This window comes from Hyalella azteca, unplaced genomic scaffold, assembly GCF_000764305.2.
Source record: "Hyalella azteca isolate HAZT.00-mixed unplaced genomic scaffold, Hazt_2.0.2 contig5196, whole genome shotgun sequence".
NCBI classification, from domain to species: Eukaryota; Metazoa; Arthropoda; class Malacostraca; order Amphipoda; family Hyalellidae; genus Hyalella; species Hyalella azteca.
Window position 1 is genome coordinate 60,616 of NW_025935394.1, and position 15,740 is coordinate 76,355.

At 34.4% G+C, this 15,740-nt stretch overlaps 1 protein-coding gene across 1 annotated transcript; it reads right to left on the minus strand.

The window, feature by feature from the left end:
* Positions 1–1,044: 1,044 nt before the first annotated feature.
* On the minus strand, positions 1,045–13,643 carry LOC108680584. The gene is made up of 2 exons (XM_018169457.2): positions 13,565–13,643; positions 1,045–3,160 (listed from the first exon to the last, which is right to left on the minus strand). The coding sequence occupies exons 1-2, from the start codon at positions 13,571–13,573 to the stop codon at positions 2,273–2,275; spliced, it is 897 nt and encodes a 298-aa protein (XP_018024946.1). The 5' UTR covers positions 13,574–13,643; the 3' UTR covers positions 1,045–2,272.
* Between the last annotated feature and the right edge of the window lie 2,097 nt (positions 13,644–15,740).

Genomic DNA, 15,740 nt, shown 5'->3' on the forward strand with positions numbered 1-15,740 from the left:
AAAGTTTTATGAAGCGTAACACTGCTTATGGAATGCCTTTCGATGGGTCACTAAAACCCGGTCCCCATAACATGAAAATAAAATCTAAAAGCTTTAGCATGTTCAAACTATCGACTTGCAAGGTAGAAACTATTGCCAAAATTTTTTTTTCATGAAAATTAACATATTACTTACTGTGCGCCGGTGTTTGAATATAATTGTGATAATAAATTCACGGCATATGGTATCAATGTAATTATCGGCATGGCATAAGCCCAAAGTATTGGCCATCATAAGCCCTAATTTGTTCATATTTTTTTGGTGAATAAAACTGAACGTCTTGGATTTGACACAATTACGACTTTGATAAAAATTGTTATGGATATATATTGTTAATATTGTACGAGTGTATTACTATTGATTGGATGTAGAGCCGGGGGAATATTCGTAAACACGACGCGAAGATAGAGATAAAAATTTCAGGCATAAAGTCAAACAATTGAACATTTTCCCGACAAACGCGCTATGAAATTGGTTTGCTGCTCGTTTTATGCTACATGAGGCTTTTACAGGGTCTCTTTTTTGACAGAAATTAAGGAAAGTAGAACTGCGTTTGAAATTTACATTTCAAATGATATTTAAACAGTTGATTCTACTGAATGGTTTGGATGAAATATTGCATATATTTTAGTTTTAGACTTTAAAAACTTGATGACAGGCAGAAATTACATATCCACTGGTCATTTTTTTTATTATTTAAACGTCATTTTGACTATGGTTTATTGAAAACTCTCGACAATATTTGCCGGCATCTTTTCATCATGTAACTATAGTGCACACAGTTTCAAAATTCCTGTTTGAATGGTTGTTCAGAAATTTTACGTTAGAATTCTTACGTTTGATTTCAGTTAAAATTCCATCACATTCACGTGTAAAATATTTTCTTCGGAAAATGTTGAACAGTTGATTTACTTATTTAAGCAGGCGAATTCATTTACGGGTTTTTCTACACCCAATTATTTTTTCTAAATGCTGAGAGCGACCAATTATTAAAAAAGTCATAAAAAGGCTTTCAGATTTATTTTTGAACCAAAATAAATGCAATTGGGCACAATTGTATTGAAAAAGAGCAATACCATCAAACGAAATATGAAGTTCACTAACATCTTACATTAATTTTAAGGACTTATAAACTTTGTATAAACTTCAATAAATTTTATACGGAAACAACCGTTTAAAATTTACGGAAACAACATAACATGTAATCGAACATTCGAATTTAGAATAATTATAATAGAAAGTTTGGATGATAAATTCAAAGTATACCAGAGACAAATTAGATAGATTAACATTTGTGCGCATCACAGTCGGAAGTTGAATTATTAGTTTATAGCGAAATTTTTAATGAATGACAGTACATTTTTACAAACAAAATTAAACTAATTATATGATGCAAAAATACTTTGGTCCGGAAATTTCATATTATTTGATTTTAATTACCAATTCGCTTCATTTTCTAAAGTGTAATGAACCTGCATGACTTGAGAGCAGGATGTAACTATTACTCATAACCAACAATAATAACAAATGATGACAACATTTCGAAATAAAAGTTCAACATGAGAATCGCTCTCATAAAAAACAATTTCAATAAGTCAACATTTCAACCATTATCATTCTAATTCTAGATTTGATTCTCAATAATGCTAAATAGCCGTATTTGTAACGCTCAACGATGTTTCCTACTTCATGGTATTTAATATACACTTGATTTAATGAAACCGATAATTTCAATAAAATTTTCAAAAAATTCATTTTCTCCGCCTAAAACAGTGGTTGGGCTACATATGAATTTACTTTTTTAGATTTAGAAACATTCTTATCGAGCATCTCGTATTACTGGCTATAGTGTGGATGACGATGGAAATTTCAAGCAAATGTGACAAAATACATAATCCTTAACTAATACTTTTATTATTTTGAGGAACAATTGCGCCAAGTATACCGAAGATTACCTTAAAGTTAGTGGCTAATATCTCACAAGTTGATATCTCATAAATATAACAATATTCAGTATAGGTTACTTATACGAGTAAATAAATATAAATTTAAAAATAAATAGGCCATCTCTGTTCATGTACCCGGATGATTCAATATTAATTTACGACGAGCACATCTTTTGTCAGTGATAATATTCATTTATTTTATCCATAATTGCACACATATTTCGTCCCACACCCTCAATAGCTGACATCCTCTTTGTACAACAAACATCATTGGCTGTGTATGTCCTTCAATAGTCATAAATAATCTCAACGGGAGAAGTGTCGATGTAGCTGCGACCGAAATGAAATTCGTCGACTGTGTCAAACTTATCCGAGTTAAAGTTAGCTTCGAATGGTTCGTTCACTAGAGTAGGATATTCTGTGTGCCTCCTCTTCTGAACTCTTCGGCCGGAGTGCAGCGACTCTGAGGATCTGGAGGAGTAGTCTGAAGCTCGGTTTTGCCGTTTGGTCCGAGCTGGAACTTTTGGGGCTTTTCGTGGTGATGCTGTGCCTTCACCGCGATACTTCGAGACTGAACGTGATGGCACCCTATTGCTCCTAGGTGTTTCGAAATAATTTCCTGTGCTGTATTGGTTTGGATTTGAAGATTTCCTGTAGGTACGAGAAGAGTACCCATCATCATACCCTCTGCTTGAATCACCGCCTCTAGCCACAGAATTTCCGTACCCACCGTACCCACCTCCGTAGTGTTCGGAGCTGACGTAGGTATATACTGGCAGATACTCATATTCATCTTCGTAGTCATAATCTCCGCCATCATCGCTCTTTTTGCCTGCCAAACCAGCAAGACCAGCCAGTCCTGCAAGACCTCCTAGTCCAGCCAAACCAACTCCACCGAATTTGGAGAGAAACTTGAGTCCTAAACCGAGTTTTCCGACAGTCCCTAGCTTAGCTAAGTACGGTAGGACGCCTAAACCTTTTATTCCAGTCGTGGTGATAGCTGGTATTCCAGCCCCAGCTGTGGCCCCAGCAGTGACACCTACGGTTGTCCCAGCCGTTGTACCCACGGTTCCAAGCAACCCCAGGAAAGGTCCTGGAATTGGGGCTCCCATGACCACACCTACGTGTGGGCACAGGAGCATAGCCAGCAGCAGCGCTGAGCGAGTCTTCAGCACCTGTGGAGGAAGAGAGTCAAATATGAAATATGAGGTGAATGAAATAATATTTATTCACCGATGTCACCATAAATATTTTTGATAAAAAAAATCATAAATTTTTTTCCTTCTTAATGAAAAAATATTCATTTAACCTTTGCTACAATTAAAAAAAATGGAAGGGGAAAAATTAATTAGAAGGACCAAAATCTTCATTAAACGATTAGAATGATTATCAGACATTACGGTTCCCTCTGCTTATTTTTGATATTTGTCGGTTCAAAAATTCCTTTAAGTGAGGTCTGGCATTGAAATGTTTACTCAAATTTCTTGACTGCCTCGCGATTCGGAGGTTCTACTCACATTAGAATTAGTTGTAACTGAACACGACTATTATTATTATATTTTTCATACGAAAAAATTTGTCGAATGTGGCTCAAGAAAATTTCGAAGAATTGTTTTTGATCTCATCCTCTTCATTGTAAATATTCGTCTGAGATTAAATCGAACTCAAATGCGAACGCCGATTGTGATAATATCAGAGACCCAAATGCAAAATATCAGAGACCCAATGTTCAAGTTCAGTGCTCAAGTAGGCATTAGTACTCAAATGCGAACGTCGATTGCGACAATTTAAGAGACCCAAATGCAAAATATCAGAGACCCAATGTTCAAGTTCAGTGCTCAAGTAGGCATTAGTCTTCGATAGCGAAACGTTATGCATCGTTTATACAGTGGTGAGCACCACTCGACACTAATAATTTCACATTTTCGATGAGATTATCGTTAAGAACTTTGGTGCATAAATATGATGTAGGAATAACATGAAGAAAGGAGGACTCTGTTCTAAAGTAGAAATAAATCATTCATGATCCTTCAGTCAAGGTAGGAATAACGTTATGAGTATAGGATTGCAATTTCCAGCTCATGTACGTCAAGGCGGGAACTATACGGCTGACTTAGTCAAAAGCCCCCAGCCATCTTTCTCCATTAAATGAGGGCTGTAGCCCCCGTCCGTTTAGGGAAGTTCCTTGCGAAGGCAAAAATTGTGTCACCGAATCCCATGAGCCTAGAGGCAAAATCTGGCGGCCAAAAAAAAGAGAGCCGTGCTCAGGAATATTGCCTTGCCATGCCTGTATGACAAGCGCCAGGCTCAGCCAAATGAAGAAAACTCAACACTTTTCCTCTTATGGAGCTTTTTATTATATTATTATCTACTCAGCCTAAACCTTTGTAGCGTATAACAAATATATGGAAATTATGAAATAGAAGTCGCAATAAAATTTATGTTAAATTTTCTAAGCACATCAGTGATATTATTCCAATAATAGTTCACCTCACATGTGGCAATTTCATGATATATTATCCGATATCCGAGGTGGGTAATCCTGATATGCATACTATGTTGAACATTTTTGTATGGAATTTATAGCGTCAACGCGGTCCTATATCCCACTATGTCAATAAACCCTTAGTTGCTTAGAACTATTGTTGATAAATAAAAAATATTTGTTTTCAGTTCGTTAAGTGAACATGGCATGAAATGATTTCTGACAATTTTTTTCGAATTAAAACTGCTGCATTGATTTAATTTTTTTTTCACTAGACATTTATCCAGATCAGTAAAATTGATGTAGGTGAGGGCTAACTGGTTTATACATAGGTCAGGTAGAGTCACGCTGCGGCATGAGCTTGAATTTGGTAATCAGTTGAAAATTCGATAGTATTTCAAATTACATCCTCAAATTACTCGACCTCGGGAGTATAAATTATGTAATAGATATAAAATTGTTATCTAATCACGATAAAAAAACTAATGAAAAATTACTTTCCAATAGGTTTGAAATTCTAGCATCTAGGAAAACCCTGGTCTAGTTAACTGGCAAAACAGCGAAGTTCCTTCAGCAGCGAAGCAAAATTCGCACCGCAATAAACTGGCGTCATTTTCCTATTTTTCTTGAGGCTGAATGCGAGGTTTGGAAATAATGGAGTGTCATTATCACCTAATGTTTGCTGATTGTATTGCCCCGGTAATGGTCCCCAATAACCATTACCGGTATTTCCACCTCGAAAAAGACTAGCATTAAGTCCAAAAAAATTTAGGAAGCGCTTGCGTGATTCCTAAATTCCAGTAATGACTATTTTTAGCGTTCCAGTTAATTGTCTTATTTATTTAAATGTTTAGAACTCTCTTCGAAAAAAGTCATTATGAGATTTAGCAATACATTGTAAATTCACATGTACCCTTCATATAATTTTTTAAATCCTTTCATTCTGAATATGCGGAAAAATTTGATGACCTGATTAATAACTTCGAACAAAGGGAGGAAAAGTGTAATTTAACGATGCCTAATGAAGAGATTTGATGTATTTATTTTATGTTTCCTTGCATCGTATTTTGGAGTTTATATCGTTATATAAAAGTTTTTACTTACTAATCTATGTCAGTTTAACATTTTTCGGGACGTGAGCACTTATATGTTTAAATTAAATCTTGATTGATTCTGGTGATCTACATCGCTTGTGTTAACATAGCTTTCATAATTTCAACTATAAAATTATTAGATATGATGCTGTATTTGCTGAAATTAGTTCTGGAACCGCAAAACATTAAAAACATTTTCTTGTGGCATCCAATCGATTATAAAAATGTTTTGTTCTTGTTCTACTCCAGTTAAATGCACTTATAATTACTAATTGTATTACTACAATAACTATAATAACAATTACTATTGATTTCATGAATAAATTTGTTTAGTAAATAACTTTATAAATGAGCTCTCTGCAGTGTCGTAAAAGTATTTCCTAAATAAAAGCGATTAAATTTCCAGACATACTTTCTTGACGCCAGCTATGATATATATGTGAACTTCAGCTATGATACAAAAAATATAACTCAGTACTCACTGCAGTGAGTGACAGAAATAGCGCATTTTCTCGTCGACGAAAACGTGAGGTCACGGACGGACAGACAGACAGACAGACGGACATGACGAGAACAATAGCGCATTTTTTCTATAAATGAGAAAATGCGCTAAAAATGAATTAACTCTGAAGAAAGTGAGGACGATTGCCTTGGGTGGTGAGGTGAAAACTTGCCACTTTATAGTCCCAGTTGACCCCGCGGGCGGAGAGATGCGCTGCCACGAGGTGAACTAATGGAGCAACTTCGCAATATTAACAAGTTTTAAAAATTAAATATAACAAGTTTTGAGTCACAATATAACCAGTTTTATAACAAGTTTTGAAGAGTCGCAATAAACTCAGAAATAGATTGTCTATATCTATAATTATTGAATGGTATTACAGGATTGTGGTTGGAAAATGAATAAACGCGATGCTACTGCGGACGAAAGGCCCAGGGACGAAATAAGTGCAGTAAAAGATAGATTGATTAAATGGTGCACATGCGTTAGTAAAAAGTATTGGTGAACGATATTATTTGTGCTAGAACGATGCAATGTGCAGCCAATCCAAGCCTTTTAGTGTCAAGTGATTGACGAAGACTGAGCACGTTTTATAAGCTCGGCAACGTGTTGTGCTTGGACGATAAGAAAAAAATTTAAACACACTGTAGAGAGGAAACAAGTTTTGGGCACGTGGTACGAATAGCTAGGAATTAAAATTGGTGAAAGCCAAAGTTTTTACTCGTAACCTACTGACGGCAGTGTTCTACGGCAACGTAATGCAATACGAACATTTTCAGGAATAAGTTACTCGTCTATAAAAGGTTGTTAATAGATTCTTCAAAATTTCAAAGTAATGAACTTATATGCATTTTAAAAAATCGAGCTCCCATAAATATTTGCGATGTAATTACCCTAAATTATCGTGACAAAAAATAATGTTTGTGAAAGGAGTGCATGCGTGGATGCACTTACTGTCAAACTATTCAGCACGCTATACATCAAGCCTTGCGGTTAATACAGCTTGCGTGGATGCGAATGCAGTTCTACTCAGAACTTGCAATCGTAATTTTTTTTTTAAAATAAGCTTCGTAACTTCAAATTATGATGATGAATCTGTATATCAGCTGTATAGACAGCTACTTATGTAAATTAGTTCATAAATTCATATTGAAGTAATTATTAATTACCTGTATTATAAACCCATAATTTTTTTATTCACTTCGATTGTCTGGAATACGTATTTATAAAAAAAATATTAGTTTACCAGATGGAAATTTCTTGCAGCCAATAATATAGGAGTAATCATGGCTGTTCAGAAAGTTCGATTTTGTGCAGTAAAGTATTAGTCTTTGATGGCTCGCAATGCGACTGAAAAGCACCAATTTCAGAGTAAAGTTTTTTTTACATCACGCTAAAAAATACTTAGAAATACGAGATGCAGATTGAATAAAATGATCGAAAAAATTCTAAATCCTATGCTAGTGCGGAACATTTCCTTGTATCTACCGAAGCTGATTCTAGACATTTTGGAGGTCGTTTGAAAAGCTTCTATACTCGCTCGTTCAACAATCATTTATTCATCCTACGAAGGAAAAAAAGTGAGCGTGTTAGTACCCACTGATTTAAACTGACTCTGTAATGATTTCCGTACATACGACAGGAAAAGAGCGAACGCGTTAGCATATACTGATTTAAGCTGACTTTGTAATGATTTCTGAACATACGGAATGAAAAGAGTGACGACGCTAGCGCTAACAGCTACAATATCGCTCATATTTGAAGATTTTACTATATAAAAGATGGACCACATCAGAACAGAACTTTTCAAACTATCCCTTCATTATTATAATTTTTCTATATGAGAGGAAAAAATCGACGAAACCAGCACCAACAGCTAAAATATTACTCATTATTATAATTTTTTAAGATAAACAGAGTGATGTCCCCTGCACCCAAAGCTAAACACGAACTGATCATTAATCACGGCTGTGATTTGACTGCGCCCGACGCTCACTCACATCACACTGATCAATGGCCTGTCACGGTAATGCCACGTCGTTGATTGTCATGACACATGCATCCTGTCCAATGCCCAGTCGCGACCGAATTCATGGTAATTTAACGCACCACAGCCTATATTATTTTCATCTCATTCATCAGAAGGTTAAAAGATTGTAATTCTTGTACCTGACAAGAATAAAAATTCATTTGAACTGACTGCCTTTTTTGAATCTTCATCGATTGCAATAATAAATAAATCTTCTTCACTTTTAATCACATAAATGTCATGAAAAATGAAAAATTAATAACCTTACGTCCAGAAGTTATCACTTAATCGTAAAATATTTTATTCTTGTACAAGTATACTTCTTCTACCTTGAAATAAATGTTCCATCATTTCTTTATGTTCTTTCAGCTGTAAATTATATTCCCGTTAAAGCTGATCTCGCAATATCACGCTGCTTTAAAGCCATTTAGGAAATAATAATCCTATGGCTTCTTTTAATGCACATTAAGAATTCTGAAGNAATTTGAACAAGAATGCTTCCTAAACGTCTCTTTACTGCCATGCAGAGACCTATAAATAATCCTCCTAAGTACCGATTCTGACATGACGGAAGATCTGAACCAAGCTAATGTGCTCATGTATGTAAATTTTCTATGGATTTCATAAAAGACTTCGTGAATTCCTGGAGGAATACCTACAAGTGTGTCGATCTTATTCGCTAGAAAACGAGAGGGACTTAATTCTTTCGTTCTGAATGTAGGGCTCTTAGGAAATTTATTCACAATTGAGGTGATTTATAGTCTAGATAATTTAGAACGAATGCTTCATTTTTGATGAAGCTATTCAATGAACAGGGCGAATGAATCACGCTCACACTACGTTATCATAAGCACTTCCTATAATTGAATTATCTGCGTTACGGTTTTTTTAACTCCATAATTTAATGTGAAATATATTAATTTTATTATATTTTTACAAAATTTTGATAAGTTTAGCTGAAAATGCTAACCCCTCAAACTTTCTTAAGGCTGAAATCCATAATACAGGTCCAATATTCTAAATTGCGGCGGAAATTTAACCATGAGGCCTGAATCTCGGAAAAAACTGTGAGACGTACAGTAAATTTTTTAATTGAAGTCTATATGGTTAAAAATAGACACGGTGCCTGTAATCACTCGTCGTCTATTTTATAATTGTACACTTCATAAACTTCATAGAATGCAATAGATGTACTAGATCTATAAGGAAGATCATGATGCACTTATCGTGAATTTTTTTAAATAAAGAAACTAATTTTACGAATTTCCTAATTTTTTCCATTTTTTTTCTAAATGCCCTTTAGCGTGAATTTTTATGCAAGTTCTAAATGTTCGCTGACAAAAACTGTAGAAAATCTCATTGTCTTATGAAAAATAGGTTTATTCACCTTTATGAAAATAATATTTGGAGGTAAATCAGCCCAAAAAATCAGCTTTCCAAAAACTTGGCATCGCTGCCGAGAAACTTCAACATAAGAATATTTGTGAAAAATAGAAAAAAATTTTCTATTTTTGAAATAGAAATTTTTATTGAAAAATATAAAATAAAAAATGAAAAAATTAATCTCTGTTCCCGTGAGATTTTCGAGAGAACTAGCTTTGGTCAGAGCATTGTGAATTAGACATAAAATATTAAAATATATGAACATATAAAAATAATGAAGCTACTTAACGTGACGACTTAATAATTTCAATTTCACATCATCACGTTAAGTGTTTTAGGATATAATTTTTGGAGCAGATAAATCTAAACAATAACGTATGAATTACGCCTGCTTAGCAATTCCTATCCAAACAATACTGCGTCGGAACTTAACACATCTGTATTCTTTTAAAACCTTGCACTCTCATGCACACACTCCTGTATATGTAAACTTCTTCAATAATGTGGAGAGAAATCACAGTCAGAAAATGACAAATCAATTCGAATAGCCTGAAAAAATTCATGGTTTCACTACCCGTTTATAATAGGCGTCATGGAAAAAAATAAAACCGTTATTTAAAAAAACGTATTTAATTCTTCAATTTTTTAATAAAGCAATGTTTTTGCCTATTTTTATATTTGGGTAAAACATGTGCACGTTCATTAGTGAACAAATGAACTTCCAGAACCAAATGAATGAAAAATTAAAAATAATAAACAATTTAAAGAGATATAATAACGATAATAACTGATGCTAACGTTATAACTTAACTCCTGCTTCTATAGGGTTGAACATTTTTTCGTACTTTAAAATATTGAAGTGCGTATTTCTTTGAATATACAGTAACAACACTAAAATTTGTGTTTATACTACTAATTAATTTGCTATTACTCGCTAAATTTTATTTAAAAAAAAACAAAATTGACTCATAAATAATGAATTCTCTCAGAATTGCAATTGAAATAAGATTGAAAAATAAATTATACTCCTTATTGTAGGAATGATGGATATTTCGCACAATCATGTGATTAGTTTTCAATGGGAAATATCGGAAATAATGTCGTGCAAGCGACATCCACACGAGGATGCATTAATTAAAGCATTAAGCTGCCAAATGGAACCCCGCAAGCACCAAAGTCTCTGTAATCTGGCAAGTTTATGAAAGGATTAGCGCTGAGATCCTTACTTATGCAGGTTAACCATCACCCTGGAGAAGGAGAAGGTTAATTAACCCGCATAATGTAACTGTCGTTACATAGACATAAAGTACGTGCTGTATTGACGACAGTTGAATTAATGTGTGTCCCTACACAAAGGCTGATGTGGGTAACAGCTTGGTCCTCTTATGGGAACAAGTTACAGCATGAGTATATGTTTTGACTTGATATACATCAGCATCACAATATACAAGTAGGTTTATGACATCGAAGTAAATTTTGATTATTCTGGTGGTAAGATTAGTTTTAAGACCTAGTGCAGACAACACTCAAACATTAGATTATACAAAAATATCGCATCTATTATACTAACTCCCGATTCTCTCTCAAATGCAGAGAGAGAGAGAATTCGAAAGTCATTCAGGCTATGATGAACGGGGAAAGATGGAGCGCTTTGTGTGAGTGTCGTGCATATCTTAAACTGTACAGCGCATGGCTCTTGGTTTAAAAAAAATGCTCGCTTTCGATTCAAATGCAGATAGAATCGAAAGACTGCTATGAACTCGCTTGCCAGTACGTACTTTGTTTCCGATTCCTACACTACAAGAGAATCGAGTACTTCGTTGAAATGAATAGCAGATGCGTAGCTTGTCTATTGCATATAATTGTTGTATATGGTGCGCGCTGTGTAGGTGTAGTGTGATATGCATGTCACACAGCAGCGTCATCTTGACCATCGTGCCGCACAGTGACGATGCAAAACAAATGTCTAACGGGTTTATAGTACATACCTGTTCGGTGTTAAGGATCAGGCCTATACTTTCAAAAAAGTTAAGAGATCGTAAGTTCATCAGCCAATCATTGATAGCCTTTCAAGCCAAATCCACCAATCATAGACAAGAAAATAGAGCGTAAGTACTTACGTTCACTTAGCGAGTTTTGAAAGTATGGCCCCTGGTCCGTAGTGCATACGACTGATTTTGATATGAAAAGGGACGGGATAGGAAAAGCGCTGCTGCATGACGCTTTCAGAAGGAAAAAGTTAAATTTCAGCGCCTAATATAAGCCATTAATTATTATAATGAGTCTATAAATTAAATAAATCTTAAATCATTAATTTATTAATTAATTTAAACTTTTAATTACTTAATTAATTATTAATTGATTTTCTTTGGGGTGTAAGAATCTTGTAACTCTTCTGCAGTGATGAAGGCCAACAAAAACATAGTTCGGAGTGGTTTCCTGGTCACTATTACCCGGGCTGATTTCTAAAGACTTGAATCTTGTAACTCTTCTGCAGTGATGTATGCCTAAAAAAATTAGTTCGGAGTAGTTTCCTGGTCACTATTACCCGGGCTGATTTCTAAAGACTTGCTGTCAAAATCCAGCATGAAGCAGAAAGAAAACAAAACCGGTTTCATGCGTGGCGTCGTTGCGCCGTCTTAATATTGGTCCGCTTTCGCGTTTAGCTGTGAAGTCTGCGTTAGTGTGCTACCATTTAACTATTTATTGCAATAATCTCACTCGTTTGCTTGAATCGTAAATTCACTAAAAACTTAATAGCAAAGAAAACTCCACAAAATAAATACTATGAATTTTTGTGGAGTTTTCTTTGCTATTAAGTTTTTAGTGTATTTATTGCAATAATCGGGGTTGGTTGATGAGATAATATTTAATGTCGTGTGTTAGATGATTTTATTTGCTGCTTTATTGCATCAACAGTTCCTTTGGTTTAATTATGTTGTTTTAGGTGAGGTTAGAAACAGAAGCCTACGATTATAACTAAATTGAAATGTGACAGTGTAATTTTTCTCAGTGAAACGGGTCTTGAAAATGACGATTATAATTTTATTCCGATCTTAAAGGGTTTTTGTCAACAGCGATGAGGAAGAAAGTGGGCTCAGTGTGAAAAAAAAACTGGCTTTCTGTCCAGACTACCGGAGGCCGCTTCCTGCATGCGGGATATGAAAGAGAAAATTCAGAGTTATGTTGAGTGATACAATTGATGAAATCGAGAATCAATTGATAGTTGATTCTCGATTGATTCCCCTAACTGGGGAATTGATAGTTGATTGAATTGATTCCCCTAACTGGGGAATATTCCCCAGTTAGGGGATTATATGGGCAGCTAAAATAACGTTTAGGGAAAAAGCATTCTGTTTCATCGATCCTTGTTACAGATTTTTAGAAAAATTTCCGGATAAAATTGTGAATTGTGTTGAAGGAATTTACAAGAAGATGAATGAAATTTATGGAAAATTTAATTCATTTTTTAGCTTGAATTTTCGGAACGGAATCAAGAGTCAACTTTGAAACTTAGGTTACTCTGTGCATAGTATCAACCTCCTGATATTTTGAACTAGAGTTCTTTAACTATAATCGACAAGTACAAATTCTAAATAACAAAATCCAAATTATGACATAATCCAGAATAGTTGATTTAAATGATATTCTGTATCGATGTTTGCGAACCGAGAATAATATAACTAAATTTGATAAGCAGAATTGTGAATTATTCAGTGACTAGAAGAAAGCAAGCCGAAAGTTTATCGATTCCTACAGAAATTTCGTGTGGGGATTTGATAAAAAAAAGTATTCGGTCAACTGCTTGCTGAAATTTCGTGCGAAAATTTCCTTAAAATAAGAATTCGGTCAACTTCTTGCTAAAATTTCTCTACGTCTCTGGCTGGAAACAAGGAAAAAGTCTTGCACTGATAATATATGGTGCATATTAAAGATAATATATGGTGCGTATTAAAGATAATATATGGTGCATATTAAAGATAATATATGGTGCGTATTAAAGATAATATATGGTGCGTATTAAAGATAATATATGGTGCGTATTAAAGATAATACATGGTGCATAGTAAAGACGATTGCTCTCACCTTCCACATTCCGGATATCTTCTTGCGAATACGAAAGACGCGATGTGCAGTAATTTTTTTTTAAATTTTCAGCTAGAATTGAAGCAAGCCTATGTAATTTAAATTTTACGGCTTCAAAACCACAGTGAAATAATTATTACACTAGAAACAATACTATTAAATAAAGATCTTTTGATTTTTCCTGACTGAAAGAACATTTCATGATTTTTAAAAAATGAGAAAGATTATCTCTAAATATATTAGTAATTTTTCATATTATACATTGCTCGCTTACTCAGCTTTACATAAAATAAGACCTTTTGTTGTGAGTTGGAACGCAATTCTCACTTTCTGTTGAGCGGAAGAATTATTTTTTTAATGAATAACTTTCTTCTACTTTAAAACGCGTGACCCTTTTCTTCAATCAACGCTCAACATCAAATAAAATTAAATTTTTTTTATATTAGTTATAATTGTCTCTACAGCCCTCTTGTCCAGCACCAGCGGAGTTCTAACTGCGTTCGACGCACACCAGCAAAAGAGAAGCAATGGTCATGCTTATTCTCTGCAGCCTCTGCAACTTCACCGGCGATCTCTCTCGAGAAAGCACAGTCTGCTCGACTAGTCCGCTGCCAGTGTTATACCCGCCCGTTTTTATGCTCAAGTGACCAACTTGCACCTCCTTTTATACTCCAGAAAACTCGAAATTAGTTCTTGCAAGTCAAAATGCCGGTTTTCCTTTCCCCTTCTTTTCCGAGCAATGCGATTATGAGACCGACACATGTTATTCTCCTGGCATTTAACATTTTGAACTTTATGAATCGAGAAAGCCAGAATTTTTCTGCAAATCTGAACCTGTTTCGGTTCGTTGAAATCCTGAAATTCGAGTAATGAGAAAATTGTGCTTTTTAATATTGAAGTCAAAATGTCATCGGGGAAAACATTTGAAATGTTTATAGGAAAATGTAAAGTTGCAAATGTTTTTAGCCCTTGATAGTTGAAGCAAACAATAAACAGTTTTCCATTCAATCAATATATCATTCCGGCAGTTCACATTAGCGGAACGTCATTTATACTGTCCTTTCAAATCAATCATGAATTATTTTCTTTTATGTAGTCACAGATACAGCCGAATTACTGGATACTAATTCCGCCTCATACATTCTGCCCTCAGGTTACACACGCAGTACTAAGGTGAATAACCCAATTGTGATAGCACAAACTAATAAATTCTAATGAATTAAAAAAAATAATTAGATGAGGCTTAACATGTTATATTTACTTTCCTACGTGTGAGCCCACCGCGCTAGCGTCACAAGATACGATTACACGGTTTAAAAATTAGCTTAAAATCTGCAAAATACGTGTTAATTTTTGGAGAAAATAAATAAATTTAATCTAGGAGTGAATGAAAACTCATTGTGAAATTTCTGAGGTGTGTACAGTGAATTTATTGAAGTGGGAGAATAATTCTTTCATAATTCATTAGTAAAAGATTATAAAACGTCTGAGAAGTGCATTAAACATATTTTCAGAAGGTACAGGTAATAACAATTGACATACGCGTGATTTTTTCAATATATGAAATTATGCGAAAAAATAGGGAATAGGGAATAAATGGCAGTTGCACGAGAATGGAACGAACGCAAATTTCTGAAAGATGGTTAAGAGAGTGCTAAATAAACAGTAATGTATGCATTGGACATTAATTTTTTTAATTTTTGGAAATGCAGGAATATTATACGAAAAACCGGTGATGAATTGACTAGGAATAAGAGAAATCGAGCTTATTGGAAAATAATTGATAATATATTGACAAATCATTGAAAAAATGAAAATAATTAGTGGATAATCAGCAGATCATGAAATTTCAATGTTTCAAAACGAATTAAAATTTAATGTTGAATGGTCAAGTGGACTTGATCGCAACACTCTTTATCATTTGACCAAAATTAAATTGGTTTTCAGATGGAATATAGGAGGCTGCGCTGGACGCGGTGTTATAGACAAGGGGAGGTCGAACTTTCGGACCGTGAGCTGAAATTGAAACAGGAACTTGATTAAAAACTGATCCAACACCAAATAGTTTAAATCATGCCCTAACTTATGGTAATTAACTTAACTCGTTGCTTTATAACGACAGCTAGTGGTTTGAATACAAGAAGAGAATATTTTACGGATGGAAACTTTAGCCAGA